This window comes from Kryptolebias marmoratus, linkage group LG17, assembly GCF_001649575.2.
Source record: "Kryptolebias marmoratus isolate JLee-2015 linkage group LG17, ASM164957v2, whole genome shotgun sequence".
Classification (NCBI taxonomy): domain Eukaryota; kingdom Metazoa; phylum Chordata; class Actinopteri; order Cyprinodontiformes; family Rivulidae; genus Kryptolebias; species Kryptolebias marmoratus.
Window position 1 is genome coordinate 13,354,876 of NC_051446.1, and position 19,678 is coordinate 13,374,553.

Consider the following 19,678-nt stretch of genomic DNA (forward strand, 5'->3'; position numbering starts at 1 on the left):
GTAATCATCAAAATTAAACGAAATAAACATTTGAAATATATGAGTTTGTATGTAATGTATGAATATAATATACAAGTTTCACTTTTTAAATGGAATTACTGAAATCAATCTACTTTTTCATGATATTCTAATTTTATGACAGCACCTGTAGTTCAGCTGCTGTTGCCTTAAATAGATGGCAATAAATAGATTTATTTATTTTAAAAGTGGTAAATAACTTTCCTTTTACATTTTTGATTGAGAGGTTTCTGTCAAGACATTGCGTGTGATGTATTGCGCATACATCTGAAATATAAAAAAAAGGTTTACGTTATATATGACTATGAAATGCATTTATTAAAAACAACTATTGTAAGAGTTTAGAGTTTGACAACAACATTGCCTGAAAGAAAAGCTGTTTTGTCAAAACACAGGGTTTGATCTGCTTTCATTTGAGGGTAGCTACATTAGACACGAACATAAAAAAAGGATTTCAACAATTAACGGCGGTGTAGTTCTGCCACTGCTCTAAATTTGCTTTAAGTGTTACAGACGTATAAATGTAGCCCTGAACAGACGGTTTTATTTAGTTACGACTGATGAGGAAACAAGACCTAAGTGGCGGTTGAACTTAGAATCTTAGTGCTTCGTAGCACCTCTTGCATCCTCCTTAACTACCAAGACACATCACCCTAAGGTGCTCAGCTGTATGTCCACTTGTTGCTGTGTTTCAGCATTTGAGTCAAGCCTGATCACAGACCGTGAGCGAGCCACCTGACTGACTAAGGCACTGCTACATTTAACGCTTTCTGAGCTTGGCTACAACTTATTCCTGTTTCGGGTTGTGCGTAGTTTGATAATAATTTCATGAGCTGGATGATTTTAGCTTGTGGACTGTATATGCTCCGGTAGCCTCCAGTTAATGATCACTGCAGTCACAGAAAGCTTGTAGAACAAAACCTGGTGCCAACAGCCCACAGAATTTGCCAATCCGTGTGTGGATATCTCTTTATATAGATTGCAGCAGCTGATTGCACATATTGTATTAATATTAAAATATTCTCTAACGAACTCCACACAAAAAGCCTGCCAGCCTTTTTTTGTATTTTCTTGCAGAAAGCCAAGACATGTTTAGAGTAACTTCAGAAAATTGCATCCATCAGGACGAGCTTTGATCCTGTCTGGGCCATCCAGGAGAGATGTACACAGAGCATAAATATGAAAATGTATTTGCTTTTCTTTTATTATCTGGCCCAAAAAAAATAACAAATGTCTATTTATTTAGCACTGCACCTTATTAATTTATAACTTAAATACGGAGCTTTTCAGTAGAAATAAAAACCTTGGAGTAATTCCAATATATAGATTGTTCTATATTTGTTGTTTGCTGCTTCTGTGGATCACTGTGGTTCCTTTTTACCTTCATGCTAATAATCTACTTCTTTCAAAATTGCATTGTGTACATGAGTACAAACCAGAAAAGCAACCAGAAGACTACCAGTTCTAAGTCTATGTCAGTCTTTAGCTCATTTCTTAGCAGCAGAAGGCAGCTATGCTGGCTTCATTCTCATTCCTGCCACAGTATTTCTGATTTGCAGCAGAAAATGTCAAACTAAGCCTGGAGCATACAATAATGCAGAGAAAACCTGAATTTGCAAGTGAGTCAATCTTGAATCAATACCTTTAAAAACCAAATGAAGATCCTCTTTTAAATTGTTCAAACAGGCTTGTTAAATTTGGGTTTAGAAGCCAATTCCTGTCAATCATTTATTTGTTTTTCACGGATTGTGGGCTCTCCTCCTGCTGCACTTGTTAAACTTGTAAAACACGTCAAAGACAAATGTTCCGTTTACTCCGGCTGCCTATATGAACAGATTTGGTAGAGTGACTAAAAGCTGGGTAACAAAGAGGGTATTTGTTATTTACAGCAAAATGTTAAGACACGTGTAATGGTTTTAGTTATTTTTGTGTTACTTTAGTTATTTTGTATATCCATCCAACCTGCTGTATGATAATAGCATTAACACAGCAGTGGTTATCAGAGGACAGAAAGCTTCTTTGACTCAGCTGCAGATCCTGAAAGTCAAGAAAAACATTAAAAGATCCATTTGAACGCCTCTGTTTAAAATGACAGTAAAGTATTTTACTGCTTAAAACATATTCAGGGAGTTAAATTGTTATGTTTTGTTTACATAATATCAAATATTAACTCATCTGAGGCACGTGGTTATAAATTGACGTCCTTTCTAGAACCTGCAGCAGAGCTGAAAGCAATTTATTGCACACTGTCAAAACACCTCTGGTATTATTTTGGAACAACAAAACAGACTCAAAATCTTAATGACTCTAACTTGAGCCTAAAGAATCGCACTAGAAATAGTACTGACAAGCACAAAGTGTGTGATGCCGTTTCCCTCTTGAGACTTTAGGTTTCAGATGATTTTTTTTCTTTCTTGCTTCTGCAGCACGAAGCTCTGAGTGAAAATAGGACTGCAGCCTCCTCTTTAAAAAGCATTTCCAACTAATCATAACACAATGAAGCAAGGCCAGGGAAATGGAAATGTGATTGCACTTAATGATTTAAGAACAATTATTTCTTGATGAAATTAAAATCTCAAAAGAATAATGGCTGTGAAAAGTTTTGATTTTGCAGAGTTATATTAAAAAAAAAACCTTCTCAAATCATAGTGAAAAGAGTGAAATTTGTTTGGAGTTACATCCCAGAGTACATTTAAGGGTGTGCAAACAGCGAAGCAAACATAAAACATCTATGTTAAGGCAAAAATGTAAAAGGCAACGGTTGCCATAAATCTGAAGGTATATGGCTTTGGTACACTCCTCCCTACAACTGCAGTGGTCTTCCCTAGATAGGCTGTAATGTCTAATATGTTGCTGAGGAGGACAACAAATTTAATTAAGTCTGGTCTAACTAAATGTAAAAAGCCAAAAAAACAATCATCTCAGGGAATGGTACATTAAAAGCAAAAAAAAAAAATCGACAAACAAACAACAGACAACAGACAGAAACCTTGAAGAACCAACGTAACATCTAACTCACATGTCAAATTAAAGGCCTAGCATTTCTTGAACAGTTTTAAACTAAAATCATGTTGTGTTAAGAAATGACAGCATTCTAGATGTACATTCAATGATTATTACCTGAACGTTTCAATAAAATCCGAGCGGTCATTCATAAGCTATCTTGCTACCAGACAGAGTTGATTCCAAATAGTCAATCGCAAAGTTTTAAACAAAGAAGTTCTCAGAATAGGTGCTGCGGATCAGTCTCAGCTACTACCACACCAACTTTTAGGTCAAGATCTGGAAAATTAACTGAGTTATAGGCATTTATGTGTTTTGTAGGATTGACTGTGATTGACTGTGGCAGCCATCTTGACTCAGGTTGAAAAGATACATCCAATCATTATTTTTCAAGAGTTTTATTAACATTTGTTTGTTGGCTCATAAAATATTTTGGTAACAGACAGACACACACACACACAGGCAATAATAAACACTATAAATAAGACATCTATCAGAATATAAATAAAGTATGAAACATTTCTCACCACTGGGCTCTCCATGATGCCTTTGAGGAAGATGAGATCCAGGTCATTGGCTGTTGTGGAGCTTGTGCTGTCGCTCAGTGTGTCCAGAGCCTGATGCATTGCTGTAAACACATACATAAAGACACGAGAAAAAGATGAAAATTACCTGACTTTCATTCTGACTTTTAAATCAGTCATGGAAAACAAACTAAGCAGCCTACCTGCAATAGAGAGTGAGAGAAGTAAAAAAAAAAGAGAGTACATATACTGTGGTGGGGCATTTACAGACTGACTGAGAGATGGGAGAGAGCGTGAGGGACCGGGGAGGCAAGATGGGAGCCGCTTCATTTCCTTTCCCAAGCAATTTTATCCCTGTCAGTCACCCTGCTCATAAGTTTGTCAGATGCTGCAGTATCTTTCTCCCACAACTCCCAACTTCGACCCTGTGTCCCACGCACATGCTCCTACACACAAACACACGCACACACCAACATAACAACAACACAGCTGCTAAAGTTGCTGTTAGAATAAACATTCTGACTTTTTCCTTTATTTAAGTCTGAAAAAAACAAAACAGTCTAATCCTCTGGAAAAGTGGCCAAGAGAACATTGTAATATTTTATAGGTCGGGAATTAAATTTTGGCCGGGTTTTTTCTGGCTTATGAATCAGCCTTGGCAATAAATTGGTAAAAGCATGCATGTATGCACGCACCTTTACCTCGAAGATGTGAAATCAAACCAAGCTCATTACTCAAAAGGACAACCAATCAATGAGCACAAGCAAGGTGGTGTCAACAACTCAATGAAGGTCAGAGAGGTTCTAGTTTGAATTTGAAGGATGTCACCAGACTTAAAATATGACTCATTAAGGTGCCAAACACACCGACATCACCTACAAGAAGGCATTAATCAGAGCAGACGTGACTATCTGAGGAGCGGGCATTTTTCTTGGCTGCTGTAATTTACATAACGGACAGACGTCTTTATCGTCTGGGCTAAAAATACAACATTGGCTCTTAATGCTGATGACAGAAGCATACTGGGGGTCCACAGCAAACACTCAACAATCAACTTTATGGTCTCATCTCCTTAAAAGGCATAACAGAGCACTAATACCATTACTATTTACAATACTAATTATTGTTAATTAACAATAATGGTTTTGCCTTTTATAGTTCTTCTGAAAAGTTTTCAAACATTTCAACTTCCAAGCTACAAATAACACTGACAGATCTGCAAAGATACGAACATGGCAAATAATTTAATTAAATTAAAATCCTAGAATCCGCTACCTTTCATATAGGCTAAAAACATCATATGGTGAGAAACAATGGAGGTATATATTTTTGTTAAATCATAAAAATAACTAGGCATGATCTCTCAAGTTATCGCAAAATCAGAGTATGTGTAGTGAGTGACTCTCGGCTACTTCCACGGCAACTTTTAGCACAATATCTATAAAACTGAATGACTTAGAGCCATTTTTGTGCAGGTTAAGGTCAGTCTGCTGTGGCGGTCATCTTGAATCAGGTTGACTCCAAAAGGTAATTAGTTGTAAATGTACATCCCAAAGTATACTTTCAGAGAAGTTCCTTCAAATTCGTCCAGTGGTTCGTGAGACATTTTGCTAACAAACAGGGTTGACTCCAACAGTTAATGGCAACGTTCTAAGAAAAAAGGGTAAATAATAACATTTTTATTCATTTATTTATTATGTAGTATGGGTGGGGGGAACATGGTACTAGCAAAAAATTTTTTAATTCAATATGAATACTAGGGATGATCAAAAAGACTCCACTAACTTGTTTTTTATGACCCACAGGGATTCCAGACCAACTTTCCAAATCACTATCCAGTCTATCACTCTGCAGGAATTATTCACAGACACTGTGATCGTTGTTAATGTATTTAACTTTAGGTGAATGTGTGTTCCAACATTGAAGGGGTGTTGAAAAACAAACAAAAATGAAAAATGAACAGTTTTCATTGAACAGCTGGTGTGTTTTGAATGTGCTTTTTACAATTCAGAGTAAATAAAGTATTTAGTGTTAGAAACAGCAAATGATCTGCATGTTTAGAATAATCAGAGATAAAAAGATAAAACAGTGAAGCCAATGAATCAACGATCGCTCAGTCCATCAATCTGTCACATCCAAACATCGACTATGACAAGTAGATTAAATGATGACACAATTCTTCTGCAGTGAAGTCTCTTTCTTTTGGTTTCCATCTTGAGCTCAAACCCAGCTGGAGGGCTTCCAGACTTTACGTCTGGCACAGAGCATCAGACCAGCAGGCTTGGTTTACATCTGCTGCATTATTCTGTTTAATCACCGCAACTGTTGGCTCACCTCATCCTGTGTGGAAGATTTTAGTGTCTGCCATGGCAAGAGTTAAAGACCTGCGTGACTGTTGATGTTTATTTGAAAGTTAGATTAGGAAATAAACGAAACTCTCAGAAAGCAATCTTTGGATGCCCAGCTACAACTAATTACCATTTGGAGTCAACCCAATTCAAGATGGGCTCTACAGCTAATAAACCTTTTCCAACACAAAGATTATTATAACTCAATTTTACACAATTCTTTTTACAGATATTGAGCTAAAATTTGGTGTGGACGTAGCTGAGAGTCATCCTCATGATCTCACAATACTGCAGGACCTGTTAGCGCTCAATGAATTTGTTGAAGGTGACTCTCAGCTCTGACCACATCAAATTTTAGCTCAATTTCAATATTTTCAAGGTTTGACCAAAACGGTTAGAGCGTGGTCAATTCTCAACAAAACATGATCTAAGGCTAAAACTCTGACATGAAAGCCGATGCATTGTTTTTTTTTAAAGAAAATCTAGGCCTTTAATTCTGTTGTGAATCGTTATTTTATTTACGCTAACGTTCTCATACTGTTTCAGTGTGGTGACCCAAACCTCACTACTATTTCTAATTAACCAAAACCTACTTTTTTAAAGGAAACTAAGAGATGACATGCTAAAAGATTTAGCTTCATGAGGCTATTTTGGAAAATTGAGTTATATCATTATCTTGGTAAAACAAAGTTTGTTTGGTATTTTTTCTCAAGATAATGAGTAAATATGTAGGTAGGTATATTGATTTAGTAAAACTTAAATTCCGATGATAAGAAGAAATTTTAAAACCACAAATAAACAAAAGCAGCACTTGATCCGACATCAAGATAGTCGTGTGGACTACTGATTCAAGATGGAAATGTCACATCGAGGAGCATCCATCATTGATCAACCCATAAATCATCTTTAAGTGTCATGACATGATACTGAATGATGAAACTGGGTAAAAGACAAAAACCACTAATCATCTCATTAAAGCAGTTTTTTAAACAACATCTTGTTATGTTCAGAAAGTAAGCTTTGCTTCTCAAGAAGGTGAGATAAAACTACCTTGTTTTTCTCCAGGTAACAAATTATTCAACTCATTATTTTGAGAAAATCACTTTAAAAATAATTAATACCATATGTGACAATTCTCAGCTTCTGTTTACCTATTTAAACAGAGGATGAAGAGTAATATTTATTTCAGGACCAAGCACGGCTGGGATCAAGTCCTAAAGATGATTAAAAATCTAATTTGACCTTCTTTTTGATTTGACTTCATATAAGCATCCATAAACAGTTTATTTTGAGACGCTGCCTTTCTTTTTCCACAGCATACATCAAAGCAACACTAGCAGAGGTCAGACACATAAGGTCCAATTAGGAAACAACATTTATTTCCCTGTTTTTAAACTGCATCTTCCATCAGTTAATCACGTCCTCCTTAGCATTCAGGTAGAACATTTCATCTTGTAAGCTTCTGGTGTGAAAGCAATTTTCCCTTGCATAAAAGGCTGAACAGCAAGAGTCAAACTGCGTTTCGTTTTTTCCTCCACCAACAGCCTTTATCTTTCTTCCGCTCGTGCCTCATAACAGCTGTAAAGTTGTATTTGTGTAATAGCATGCTAAGGTTTTTTGGGGTATTTTTTCCATCCATTTTGCCTTTACAGGTGAGACGAAAGTCATTTTTCACTTGACTGGATCTAAACTGCCTCTACGACACACTGCAACTTGAGAAGTTTCATTCAGCAGGTGAAGGATTAAGAGCACAAAAAGAGACCCAGGTGTGCAGACAGACTTAATGTCCTGAAAAACATCCTCTGCAGGAAAATGCTGAAAAATCTAAATGCTCGAGAAGAGATGTCAGATAACAAGACTAAAATGTTGCATTAAAAAACTGACATCTACACAGACAGTAGCGGGTCATTCTTTAAAAACTTGACACACAATGTCAAACTTGTTCGCCAAAGTGGCTTCAGCTCTCGATGAAGATAACCACTAATGACTTCTTCTGTTCCTTGGTGACAGCAGACAGGATTTAATTACAAGAAAACCAAATTGAAGGCCCTTTTGTCTGTGAAGGCCTCCTCTGAGTGCCTGTTCACCCCAAAGGAGGGTTACAATTAAACCCAATGTCACAGCGACAGCCTGTTATCGTTTGTGGTTAGAGCGCAGCAGGGTACACGAACCTCTCAGCCGACACTTAGTGAAGGTTGCTCTGTTGCTATGGAGCAGTGGTTGGGTAAACAGGGAAGAAGATGCACAGGGGAGCTGAAGGAGGCGGGAACATGGAGGAAGGGATGTGGGAAAAGTGGTAGTGCTGTTTCTGCATGTCGAATCCTCGGGGAGTATTAAAACAGAGGAGCAGCTGACTCTCTCTCTCTGCTTCCTGTTACTGGAGAGGCAGAACATTTCGGTCGACTGAACTTATTCTTAATGAACAAGTTGTCCTAAAATGCAGTTTTTAGGCGGAGGAAGTACTTTTTGCAGCAGCTCGTGATAAAATGGAAGCTTTGAAGTACACACAAAAAAGTGACTCTTTTAAAATTTTGTGCTGAACGACATGACAACTCACTGTTCTTTGCTTGCTTCTCAAACAAAACACAGACTAATACCTTTGAAGTATAAAATATATATATATATATATATATATTTTGAACTCTCCAAAAAGGGAAAGACAAATGTTAAGGACAGCAGAATTGGATTATGGCCTGTGGTGTGTACCAGACCTGATGAATAATTTATGTCTGTGAGGAATTTGCCCTTGCGTTAGGGGGATTTATGATACTTTCCAACCCAAAGCACTTTATAAATTTAAACACCACAGAGAATTCGGAATAAAAGAAATAAAAACAACAATGCTGCACTGCTACATGTGTGTAAAATTGGTAATTGTAAAATCCATATTTTGGTCATCGAGTGACTCTAAAAACACAAACTGGCTTATCAGGCCAAGTTAAGTGAACACTGTGTGAAGTAGGAGTGGGCACATGAAGTTCAGAATATAGGGTACTTGACTGGGCAGTCTCTGTGTGTGTGTGTGTGTGTGTGTGTCTGTGCTACTTTTACAGACTTGACTTCAAACTAAATCTCATCTGTTCAGAATGAATGTAGACATGAATATGTTCAGGCATTTAAATTATTTGCTGCTTAAATGCAATTTTGGACAGATTTTCTCAGGTTCTAGTTGGGTGAAACAAATACAAGCTGGTTTTAATTTTTTCATTTAACTTGCTGGATAAGGTTACTGTCTGAAGCAATAGATTCAGACTGCCATCGAGCACAGTAGCTCAAAGATTTTAATGTTTGCACTAATAAGTGTTTTTTTATTGTTATGAATATTGTTACCAGAAATTTCCTTTGAGGCGTGATGGTATAATTTTGAGGTTATATTTATTCTAGTTGTCTCCATGTGGACCTATGATGGACTTGCGACCTGTCCAGAGTGTCCCCCCACCTCTCGCACAGTGTCTGCTGGAGATAGACACCAGCTCCCCTGCGACCTGGAAAGGAGAAGCAGGTAAAGAAATGGATGAATGGACGGATTTATTTTTGTAATACTTCAGGGGGAAAAAAGTGGCTCCTTTCACAAAACACTTCAGATGTTTTCTTTGCCGTCTCAGTGTGTCTGAGGCGGCAAGGGAGCTTGAAGTCGACCTGCCTCTGTTACGCCTCCGAGCCGCCAAACGAGGTGGTGACAGAGCTGAAACAGTGTATACGTAAAGGTCAACTGGCTTCATTGCTCGAGGGTGTGATGTAGTGATGATACAATCTTCGAATGGACAGAGGCAGCTTCAAAAGAGGTTTGTCTTTGCGGCCTATTCTCAGAACAGTTTTGTGAAAAAGACTAGTATGGTTCTGATTTACTTTGTAGGAGTCCTGATAACCAGTCAGGAGGACTTTATGTTTACTTCACACTGATGTCATACAGGTTTGCTGAACCTCTTCATAATCGTGACTATCAGGAAAATTTATGATGCCAAAGATGGCAGCACAACACAAAATTTTCTGTTCCTGACACCAAAAAGACAAAACAAATATATCCAGCCAGTAGTGCTGTTGCACAGCTGAGACTTACAGCCGTCTCAGCTGTGTGGTGGAGCGTGCAAGCAGACGCTGACTTCTCAGACGTTGTTTTGAATAAGAATGAAAAAGAAGCAACTCACGCTGAAGAAATGTGACAGTGAGCATTAAGCACACCTAATACCTGTGTTGAAATTTGAACCCCCCACTTTATTCTGAAAGAAGCTGTAAATTAAACAGAGGTTATGATGTTTGGCACACTTTAGTCGGATAATGGTTGGGGGACATATTCAGCTTATTTTCTGTATTTGTGTAACAACTGCTAGGAGCATTGCCAAGTGGATGCCGATGGACACGCTTTGCCTTGTGATTATAGTCGCCACAGGAGATTACACTTGTGATATCTGTTGACATTTTGCAACCATTATTATCTGCACAGCCACAGAAATTTTGGACGTGGGAAACTAGCACAGACAAGAGGTCGAAAGAGGTAAACGTTTTGACTTTAACTCTACATTTGCTCTCCATTCAGCTGTAAATGCAAGAGCAGGTCGAGATCAACCAGGTGTGATACGGACGATGTAATTGCAAATGTCGCCACATTATCAAACAGCCTCAGCCGGAACCAAATTAAATTGTCTTAATCTCTTGAAACCCAACGATTATCTTTGACAGCCCAGTTCTACCAGCGCGCTGCACTCAATAATCCATCATCTGTGTTTGAACACTGCGTCATTAGTCCGTAGATTATCTCTCTGACAGTGTGAAGCTTTTAGGGCCAGAAAGGCTGTGTGCCGTGGAAATACGTAAGTGGAGAGGGGATGAGAAGTAAGAGAACAGGAGCCATATGAAGGTTAGGAGTTTGACACTTTCAAAATGTTGTCTCTGACTGGAGCATTGTTGCATTTGAATGACCAACGAGTCCACACACACGTGTACACATCCTGAACCGGTAGGACAGGAAGTTTTGACATAAAATGTGATTCATCATGACTGTCACTGCTGTCCTGTCAAGCTACATTACAGAGCAGATGATGTCTTGCAAGACAGTATACTATGTGACACACTGTGGGATTGGCGGCGACATGATGATGCTTCTGGCCTTGTCTAATTTAAAATGACACCATAAAGTGGTTGTTTTTATTCTAATCTCCTCACCGGGAATCCAAAAGAGTTTGTAGGCATGAGTTTATCAAGTCAGACAACCCCAGTGTGGGTCAAAACACTTATATTATTGTGAGGAGGGCAACACCATCCATTATTAATGAAATCCATTAATTATGAATGGGATGTATGGGGGTTCCCATGCTGTAAGAGCAAAACATTTTCATTCAGTACAACAAATACAGACTTGTTGTAAAGTGGGTCTGGCTCTAAATCACTTCTGTTCTTTCCATTATTTATCTAAAATGCACTCTTACTGCTATTACTCTCAGTTTCACAATCTCACAACCTTTTCTTGTAAACCAAATAATAGACAATGACTGGTTTTCTCTGTGAATATTGTTGGTCCTGTCCTTACAATGTGCTGCTTCAGATTCCTGCACATCACACGCTGGCCTCGGTCCTAATCTGTCTCTGCTCATCTTCATCATACCGGTCCGTCAGGTGCAGGTGCAATGCAAATTTAAAACAGGTCGCCCTTCAACGACAATGACTACATAAGCATATACTGCTTCCTGAAAAGGTATATTTTAACAAGGATTTCTGTTGTATATTCCCCAGCTTGCTCATTTCTCACACATCCTGCAGGTAGGAGCCTGTGTTCTTACCTTCTGCACCCATCTTCACATCTATTCCCTCCAAGGAGTTGGCGGAGTCGCCCTCCTCCAGAGAGAGCCTTCCAAACGGGCTGCCAGCCATGCTGAACAACACCTCACTACGGGGCACACACTCTCAGCAACACAGCCCTGTGCTGTATGAGAGGCAGCCTGAGAGATCTCGCCTCCTTATCTCTCACCAATTCTCTCCTCTTTCTGCCAAAACAGCTTCTCGCTCTCTACTTCCTCTTTACCCGCTCTTGACGTGAATGTGTAGAAGCTGTGGCTAGCTGAGCGCCTCCTCCGCTGCATGAATGAAAGGGAATGGGAGAGGGCTGGGTGCATGAGTAAAAAGAGGAGGTGGGGGTGTGGAGGCAAGGAGGTATTGTGCCTTCTTGAAGAGGAGGGAGAAAAGAAGCCAGGAGCATTTTCTCTCCAGGATTCCCAGCGGGGGTAAACTGGGAGAAAGAGCAGCAGAGGACTGGCTAGTGGGAAGAAGGTGTAGCCAAGCAGGTAAGGAATGGGGTTTTAGTTACTGCTCCTAATTTTAAGTGTCAAAATCCAAAAATACTGCAGCATCCAGATTTTATCTTAAGAGAGAAAAGGTACAATCAGTATTCAGTCCCATCCCCGCTTACACAGAACCACTGCAGGAACATTATTTTTTTAAACATTACAAGCCAAGTTGTAGCAATTTACAAACTGCATTTCCAGACTGTTGTCACCAGTGCATCAAGTTAAACATTACTGGAATATTGTTGCAAGGTATCCTCAACTTTACAGTGATGTTGTGACTTCTGTTACTCGGGGCGATTAAAAGTTAGTGTCTAGGCCAACCAATCATTCATTTTGTCCAGTTGCAAATCAGAGGCCTATTCTAGATGTCACCAGGTGAGAGTTTGATGTACAACCTGAACAGATTGCTGCCAGACCATAGAGCTAAAATCTATGCAACTGTGGAGCACCAGATGCAGCACAATTGATGTCTATCACCCATTGCCCCCAGAGAGCAATAATTCATATGATGGCTCAATACCAAGTACAACCAAACTCAAAATTTATTGTCACGCTGTATTAAAAAGCAAAATAAAGCAATGATTTTCAAATAACTTACATTCTATTATATGTGAGTTATATTACTCTTGCATTAATTCCAACTATGAGAGAGACACTGAGGTGATTGTAAGTAACATTGTCACAAGGTTGCTTTGAGGCTGAGGTGAAGCTGCAACATTAAATTTTACTTAGTAAGTTTCTACAATGTTTCATGCAACATTCCTGCTATTTATTTTAAAGATCTGAAAACAACATAAGCACCTGCAGTTCATCTGTATAAGTAGAGCAGATTTTAGATACTCATTTTAGACAGACTGATGTGACTTGAGATGTGATAATTATCACATTTTAACAATGAAGCGGCAGCATTTTTGATAAAGTGTAAATTACATGATGGAGAAAACATTTACCAAACTATCTCAAGCTATCTACCTTGTATCCTTTCAACAATGCAACGTCTATGTCACCTTCAACAAGTTGTCGCTGTAATGTTACAGTGGCTTTTGTTGGATGTTACAAATGAAATGTCACAGTCACAGTGGTAGGCACATACTGTGTTTGTAGGGATGACTCTTAGTTTCAAAAGCTTCCAGCTCTAATTGACAGCAATGCAAACACAGCACCATGGAGGACTGACTGAATTACTTATGAGTTTCAACAGTAAAAAACAACAAAATAAATTTTCAAAACATGGACAAAAAAAAAAAAAACAGAAAGAAGGTCACAGGTTCACAACCCAGCTGGGGCCTTACTGTGTGGAGTTTGCCTGTTCTCCCCTTGCAGGTTAACTGGTAACTCTAAACCCTAAGAGTGAGAGTTTAAAAGGTTGTCTCGTCTCAATGTGTGTCCCTGTGATGGACTTGTGACCTGCCCAAGGTGTACCTCTCTCTCAATGACTGCTGGAGATAGGCATCATCCCCCCCATGACCCTGCATGGAAAGTGAGTAAAGAAATAAAAAATGGATGGATGAAGTAGTTATTTTTGTTGTAGTATACACGTCTGTTAAAACTCACATGTTCATATCAGAGCAATAAGGATCTGCTACTTCTAGCAGTCGTTTTTTTTAAAAAGAAAAAGAAAGCGAAACCAATCATTACATGTTCTACTTTGATGGAAAAAAAGAGTAAAAAAGTACCAGGCTAAAAAAACTCTTTTACATACACTGTACAACTTGGGTAACAAGAGTTCGATAAACGTGTTAAAGGAAAAAAACAAGATTATTTTTACACTTCCAGTATCAGTGCTAATCAGAGATAGGGCGTTTGAATATGTGCAACTACTGCAGTCATTTTATTCAAAACTGAGCGCTGATTGCAACTTTTCATAGTGAATAAAAGGTAACTGTTGGAAGGTAGGGGTCAGCATAAAAGTCTACTTTGTTGCTTTTGTTCAGTTTAACTGAGAAATAAGTGAACTGTGGTTACTGTGAAATGCATATCTGAGCTTTTTATTCTTGAACTGTGATGAAAAATACTTTAATGTAAAAGTTAGTTGCTAGTTATTAAAACTTGTGTGCATGTGGACAAAGTTCTACAGTTGTGATTTTAAAAAACTACAATACAAAATGACAAATTTTGAAATAAGGTAAATACAGCCTCAGATGAGAAATAACAGCTGACCTATAAAAGGCATAGAGTTTATTTAATAAACTATGCTGAAAGTAAAAGCTGTGTGTAAAATAACTTGTTTCTTACATTAAAACAGAGACGGTAAGAAGCAGCAGAATAACTGATCATCAGTAAGTGTGCTGTAAAAGCAGAAGTTATGGCAGTTTGCTGGTGTGAAAACATACATATCAGTGTGTTAACAAAACCAAGATACCACTTAGAAAAAGGTTAAGACCCTTTTCAACCAATTTGCAGTACATCATACCACAGTGAGAAAACATTTAGGACAGCTAATCTTCTCTGGTGTGCACTTTCCAGCACATTCAGACGATTTGATGAGGCTGATGATTTGGGCTTGTTGTTGCAGTAACAAAATCTGAGCAACCTGCAGTCATTGAGTCAATTATAAACTCTGCTGTACATGAAAGTATTCTAAAGTTAGATGTGAAGGTGTTTGTCCCACAGTTAAAGCTTGAACCAAATGGGGACATGCAACAGGAGAGCCCACCCAAACAAGAAGGTGTTAAAATAATCCAAAGTCCAGACCTCAACCTGATTAAAATTCTGTGGTGTAACTTTAAGAGAGATTACATGAACAAATACCTCACATACCTCAAAATTGAAACCATGCAGTACAGAGGACTGGGCCAAAAGTCCTCCACAAAAATGTGTGAGACTGAAAACATCATACAAAAAACAACTGACCCAATTTATTGCTACTAAGAATGCTGTTTTATAAAACACTGAATCGTGAGGTATATTTACTTTTTGACACCATTTCTGCATTCAGACGGCAACAACGGCAATTATGTAAACAATTCCATAAATATTAGCATGGTGTCAGAGATCATGTGCTGCTGTTCATTTGAGTTAGTGTTTATTTGATTCAGAATATGGCAGGAGCAGTTATTTTTCATCCTGTCCCAAAATAACAAAAATAAAAGAACTGAGTTTTTTTTTTAAACAAAAATGTAAAAATCTGATTTATTAAAAAAAATATATTGTCTATATTTACTTTTTTTATCTCATCCTTTCTAACCCTTTATGACTCTAAAAATAAAAGTACCCCTGTGGAAACTGCTTTTTTTAAATCTAAAAAAAGGACATGATTTGATGTGAAGAGGTGTCTCACTGTGAGTTGGTAAAAATGTCAGTAATCCAGTCTCAGCTCTCCTCTTTTTGCAGAAATCAAGACTGACTGACAGTTCGCTCCGAACACAGTTGGACTCTCGGCAGAGCTCCTTTTCTCCCCAGCAGCTGACTGCTGGAATTTATTATTCCACAGTAAAAAAAAAAGAAAATAGCTCAAGAAGCAATAAGTTGTTTTTATGTTTTTAAAAGCCCCAAAATTGATATAAAAATACATCTGCTCATGAGCATTTTTTATCTGATGTAAGTTTTAAGCAACATTTTTTAAAATCTAAAATGGAGTGTTCGAATGATAGGTTGTTGATACATTTGTGACATGCATTCGTGCAAAAGTTTGGACCTGGAAAGGCCTGGAAAGTATACCGAAGCTAATCCTTCAAGGCATGACTGATCTAAGCTGGAGTTTTAGCTCTCCATTAGCCAGCTCATTAAGTCATATTAGAAGTCAGCAGATGAGATAAATGTCTCGAGTCCAGGGATAACCACAAACCATTCTGTGTCTCTTCCTGCTTTTCTTTCCCTCTCTCACGCACACATGGAGAGCTGCTTCTACTGTAAGAAGATCAAGACGCTTACCAGAGTCGGAGCTGGATGTTGCCACGGGCATTTTAAAGACAGGCTCCTCCCAGTATTCACCACAAATCTTAGTAGGTCAACTGTAATGAAAAGGAGAAGTGGTCACTGTGAGGATTAATGCACTAATCTTTAGAAATTAAACTATTGAGGAAGAATTAAAGGTAAAACAATAAAAAGAGCTGTTGTTGGATTAAGACTGATCTCTCTTTGTTGAATTAACAAGGTCCTAATCTAAGCTTTACAAGGGCTTGACAATAAACTGACCAGCACAGAGCATTCATATTCAAGCTAAAAATAGCTCCACGCATGACAGCCAACTTTATTAATGTCTAATAATAGACAGGGCTCTGTTTTGCTTTGTTAACATCCAGTTTTAGCCTTCATATCTGTTGGGAATACAATTAACATCAGCTGGAAAGACAGAGAGAGGCTGAATGAGTGGGATGGCCAGCTAACATTAGCTTAGAGAGGATCTCTGTTATCCCTAATTGATCCATTTAACATCGGGCAGCAAGAGAAAAAAAAACAAGAAAAAAAAAAAAACAATAAGCTTCACAGACTGAAGACTGAAAGATTTAGTGTCTCCCGGCAGCAGCTACGTGAAGGAGGCAATGGATGCAAGGCTTTCTTTAAAATTTCACAGGAATAATAGGATAACAAATGTGTTGGCCAAAAACAAGTTAAGCACCCAGAGTGGTTGAAATGAAATGAGACTGCACATGTTGAAAGGTCATGTTTTCCACTGAATACAAGATCAGATGAAATGTTGCAGTATGGGCACCCTGCTGGCTCCATGTGGCTGGGTGTGGCATCCCCCCTGTACCAGAATACAAGCAGAAATTTAGTGCGGAACAAAAGTTGTACAGCTGTGTGTCCTCTCCTGAAGCAAGTCAGCCCATAGCTGCTGTAACTGACCCTTGAGATCCAGCAAATCAGCACTGGATTGGGGCTGACTTCATGCCTGATACCACACACATTTAATTAAGTGTAAGTGGGGGACGTGACTGAGCACAGGAGGAGCTCGACATGATGGAGACAGTTTATAGACACACATGCCAGGAGTGGATGTGCGTTGTCTTGTTCAAAGACTGGACCAGGTTGAGCCCTCAGGAGGTGTAAGACATGTAGGATGTTATTGGCATAGCTCTGTGCCATCAAGATCCCCCAAATCACTACATGTTTTAGCACATCTATAAACACATATTGGTCATCTGGAATAATGCAGAACTGAGTTTCATCACTGAACATGATATGACGCTGCTCATCATCAGTCCATGCCTCCCAACTATGACACTGCTCCAAAGTTAGCCGTCTCTGCTCTAGCGTTTATAATAGTGTGAACTGTGTTGGATAACCAGAACCTTCACAATGTGTGTCCTCACGCACCCATTAGGTTAACATCAAACTACTGTGACATCCATACGCCCCACATGTCAGGCATTCACACAATACCACCACCCAGCCTCATGCAAACTCACAATGTGACCCATATCAAACTTTGTCAAGGGCTGGTAATTCTGTCTAATTTGTCTACCAGGCTTCCTCTGTTTTCCTGTAAGCTTCACACAGTATGTCGAGTGACTGTCGGACACTCAAGCAACTGCCTGATAACACTACCGTGCCACTCTGCTGCCTGTTTTAGATGTGCCAGCTCCCAGCTCCTTACAAATCCAATCATTTACTGGTCTGAATGTAACTCAGATACGGTGCAACAAAAGCTTAAGGCCAACAATAAAATTGAGCCTTTGAAAAAATTCACCTTGCTGTTGATTAACTTACAACAATAAAAAAAATTGTGTGTGAGAGTTTGTTGGTTTGTTTCCACTTGTGTTGGGTCGTCAGTTAAAATAGGTGCTATTGTTATTCATTGTCCTGGGAGAGCTCAATCAAGCTTGTGAAATTGCATTGTTGTCTTGTGAAACTTGTAAAATACACAAATTCCTAAGGCAAGGAAGTTATGGAGCACTGGATACCTAAACAAACCCAGAACAACCAATAGACACCAAGATTATGGTGAAAACAATTGAAAGAGGGAAGATCAGACAAGTTATAGGGTAGGGAGGCTGTGGTTGTTTGCAAGCATGAGGAGGGAGCAGAACTACAGGAACACCAAGGAATGATAGTGGGGGAGAAAAGAAAGCAGCTGATGGTAAAGAGACAACTGTATCCAAGGATGCTAATTCCCAGTTTCCATGACGATGGTTATTCTGAGTGAAACTGATGCTGCGGTGGTCAAAGCAGAGCAGAAGTCACCACAGGGTCAATGCTTCTAAATCTGTGTGAGAACAGAAACGTTCTTCAGCTTCATCGTCTTTGCTTCAGTATATAAAGAATTAAACAGAACAAGGAAAGCATAATAAAAGGGTAAAAAAAATTACCACGCTATAAATGATTTATCTCCGACTTTCACTGGTATTTGTTTAAGAAAATGAAAAAATACAGTGCATCTTCTTCCACGTGGAATTACAGAAATCGTTTACTACTTCTGAGCAGGTGATACTTCTTAGCTGGCTTCTAGATGACATTTTCCATTAAAAAGCACATCTCTCTTAGGTCTCCTTTATTTTCTCTGGTATTTAATTTTGCTGATTTGATCTGTGCAGAAATAAAACTTTATATGTCTTGACTTGAATGTCTAAGACATTGTGCCTGCACATTTTATCAACATATTAAGCTTTAAGAAGATTGCCTTTTCAGTTTTAGGAGAAAAAAAAAAAAAAAAAACAAAGTAAAGCATACCTGTTTTGTGTGCAAAGTGTTGATTTTTCAATTGATGCATTTTTTTAAAAAAATCTGCTTTCAGCTTTAGGTACAAGTATTCTTGCTCCATGTCTATAGATTTCTTCGTATTACTTTAGAGTTTAGTGACATTTTGGTACAAGAATCTCTGCCTTTTCTTTCCATTTCTACCCTGATAATAATATCACATTTATTTAACTTGACCTTTAAGCAGTCTATCTTAGTGCAGCCGCTTCAAACGGCTGCAGTTTTTGCCTTTTTGGCTTGGGTTTAATCCCAGCAGCAAGACGTGTCCAGCTCTGATATTGGATTGTTTGACTTTTGTAAATCTACAATTATGGTGGGTCGAGTTCTTTAACAACGCAGCACACTCCCTCTAGCTCATCCCGGGCATCCTGCGTTCGCTCCGTGAAAAAAAGACAGAGCTCGTTAAAAATAATCAGAGGCCACGAGGCGGCTCGGGAGTCAAAGCCGATTGTGGCGGCAGAGCTTGGCCGTAAAATAAGAACTGGACTGACAAACTGTGGGGTTGGGATAAGTTATTGGGGGGGGGGATGGGCGGGCTCTCAATCAGCTTCTACAACCCACAACTCTTCTTTTATGTCACGAATGGCGTAAAATTGCCCGAGAGCTAATGATGGTGCAGCCATAACCGCTGGTGGCATTTTGTTGGTAATTGGTGCCATTTTGTTGAAGGGAAGCCTTTAACGTGTAAGCAGTAAACAAGCTTCACAATCGATGAGTGAATAGATTTTCTGAAAAAACAAACAAACAAAAAAAAAAACATTAAGGCCAATGAATAGCGGCTTTCTTCAGCAGAGGGAAAATACCTGAATAGACGACTTTTCAGGTTAGTACATACAATAATACTTTATCTCTACTTTATCTCGTG

The 19,678-nt window shown here is 38.7% G+C and overlaps 1 protein-coding gene across 4 annotated transcripts in view; it reads right to left on the minus strand.

Moving 5' to 3' along the window:
- Positions 1-19,678, minus strand: part of mpp2b (membrane protein, palmitoylated 2b (MAGUK p55 subfamily member 2)) — a 37,566-nt gene that overhangs the window by 12,502 nt on the left and 5,386 nt on the right. Inside the window, exons 2-3 of one of the 4 annotated variants that reach the window (XM_017418597.3) lie at positions 16,048-16,127; positions 3,549-3,649 (exon numbers count right to left, since the gene is read on the minus strand). In XM_017418597.3, the coding sequence (XP_017274086.1) occupies positions 3,549-3,649; positions 16,048-16,078 (132 nt within the window). In that variant the 5' untranslated portion in view covers positions 16,079-16,127. Of the gene's footprint in view, positions 1-3,548; positions 3,650-3,748; positions 4,091-11,670; positions 11,945-16,047; positions 16,128-19,678 lie in introns of those variants that run through there. The other 3 variants (XM_025006444.2, XM_037980897.1, XM_017418598.3) reach the window with 3 other exon arrangements.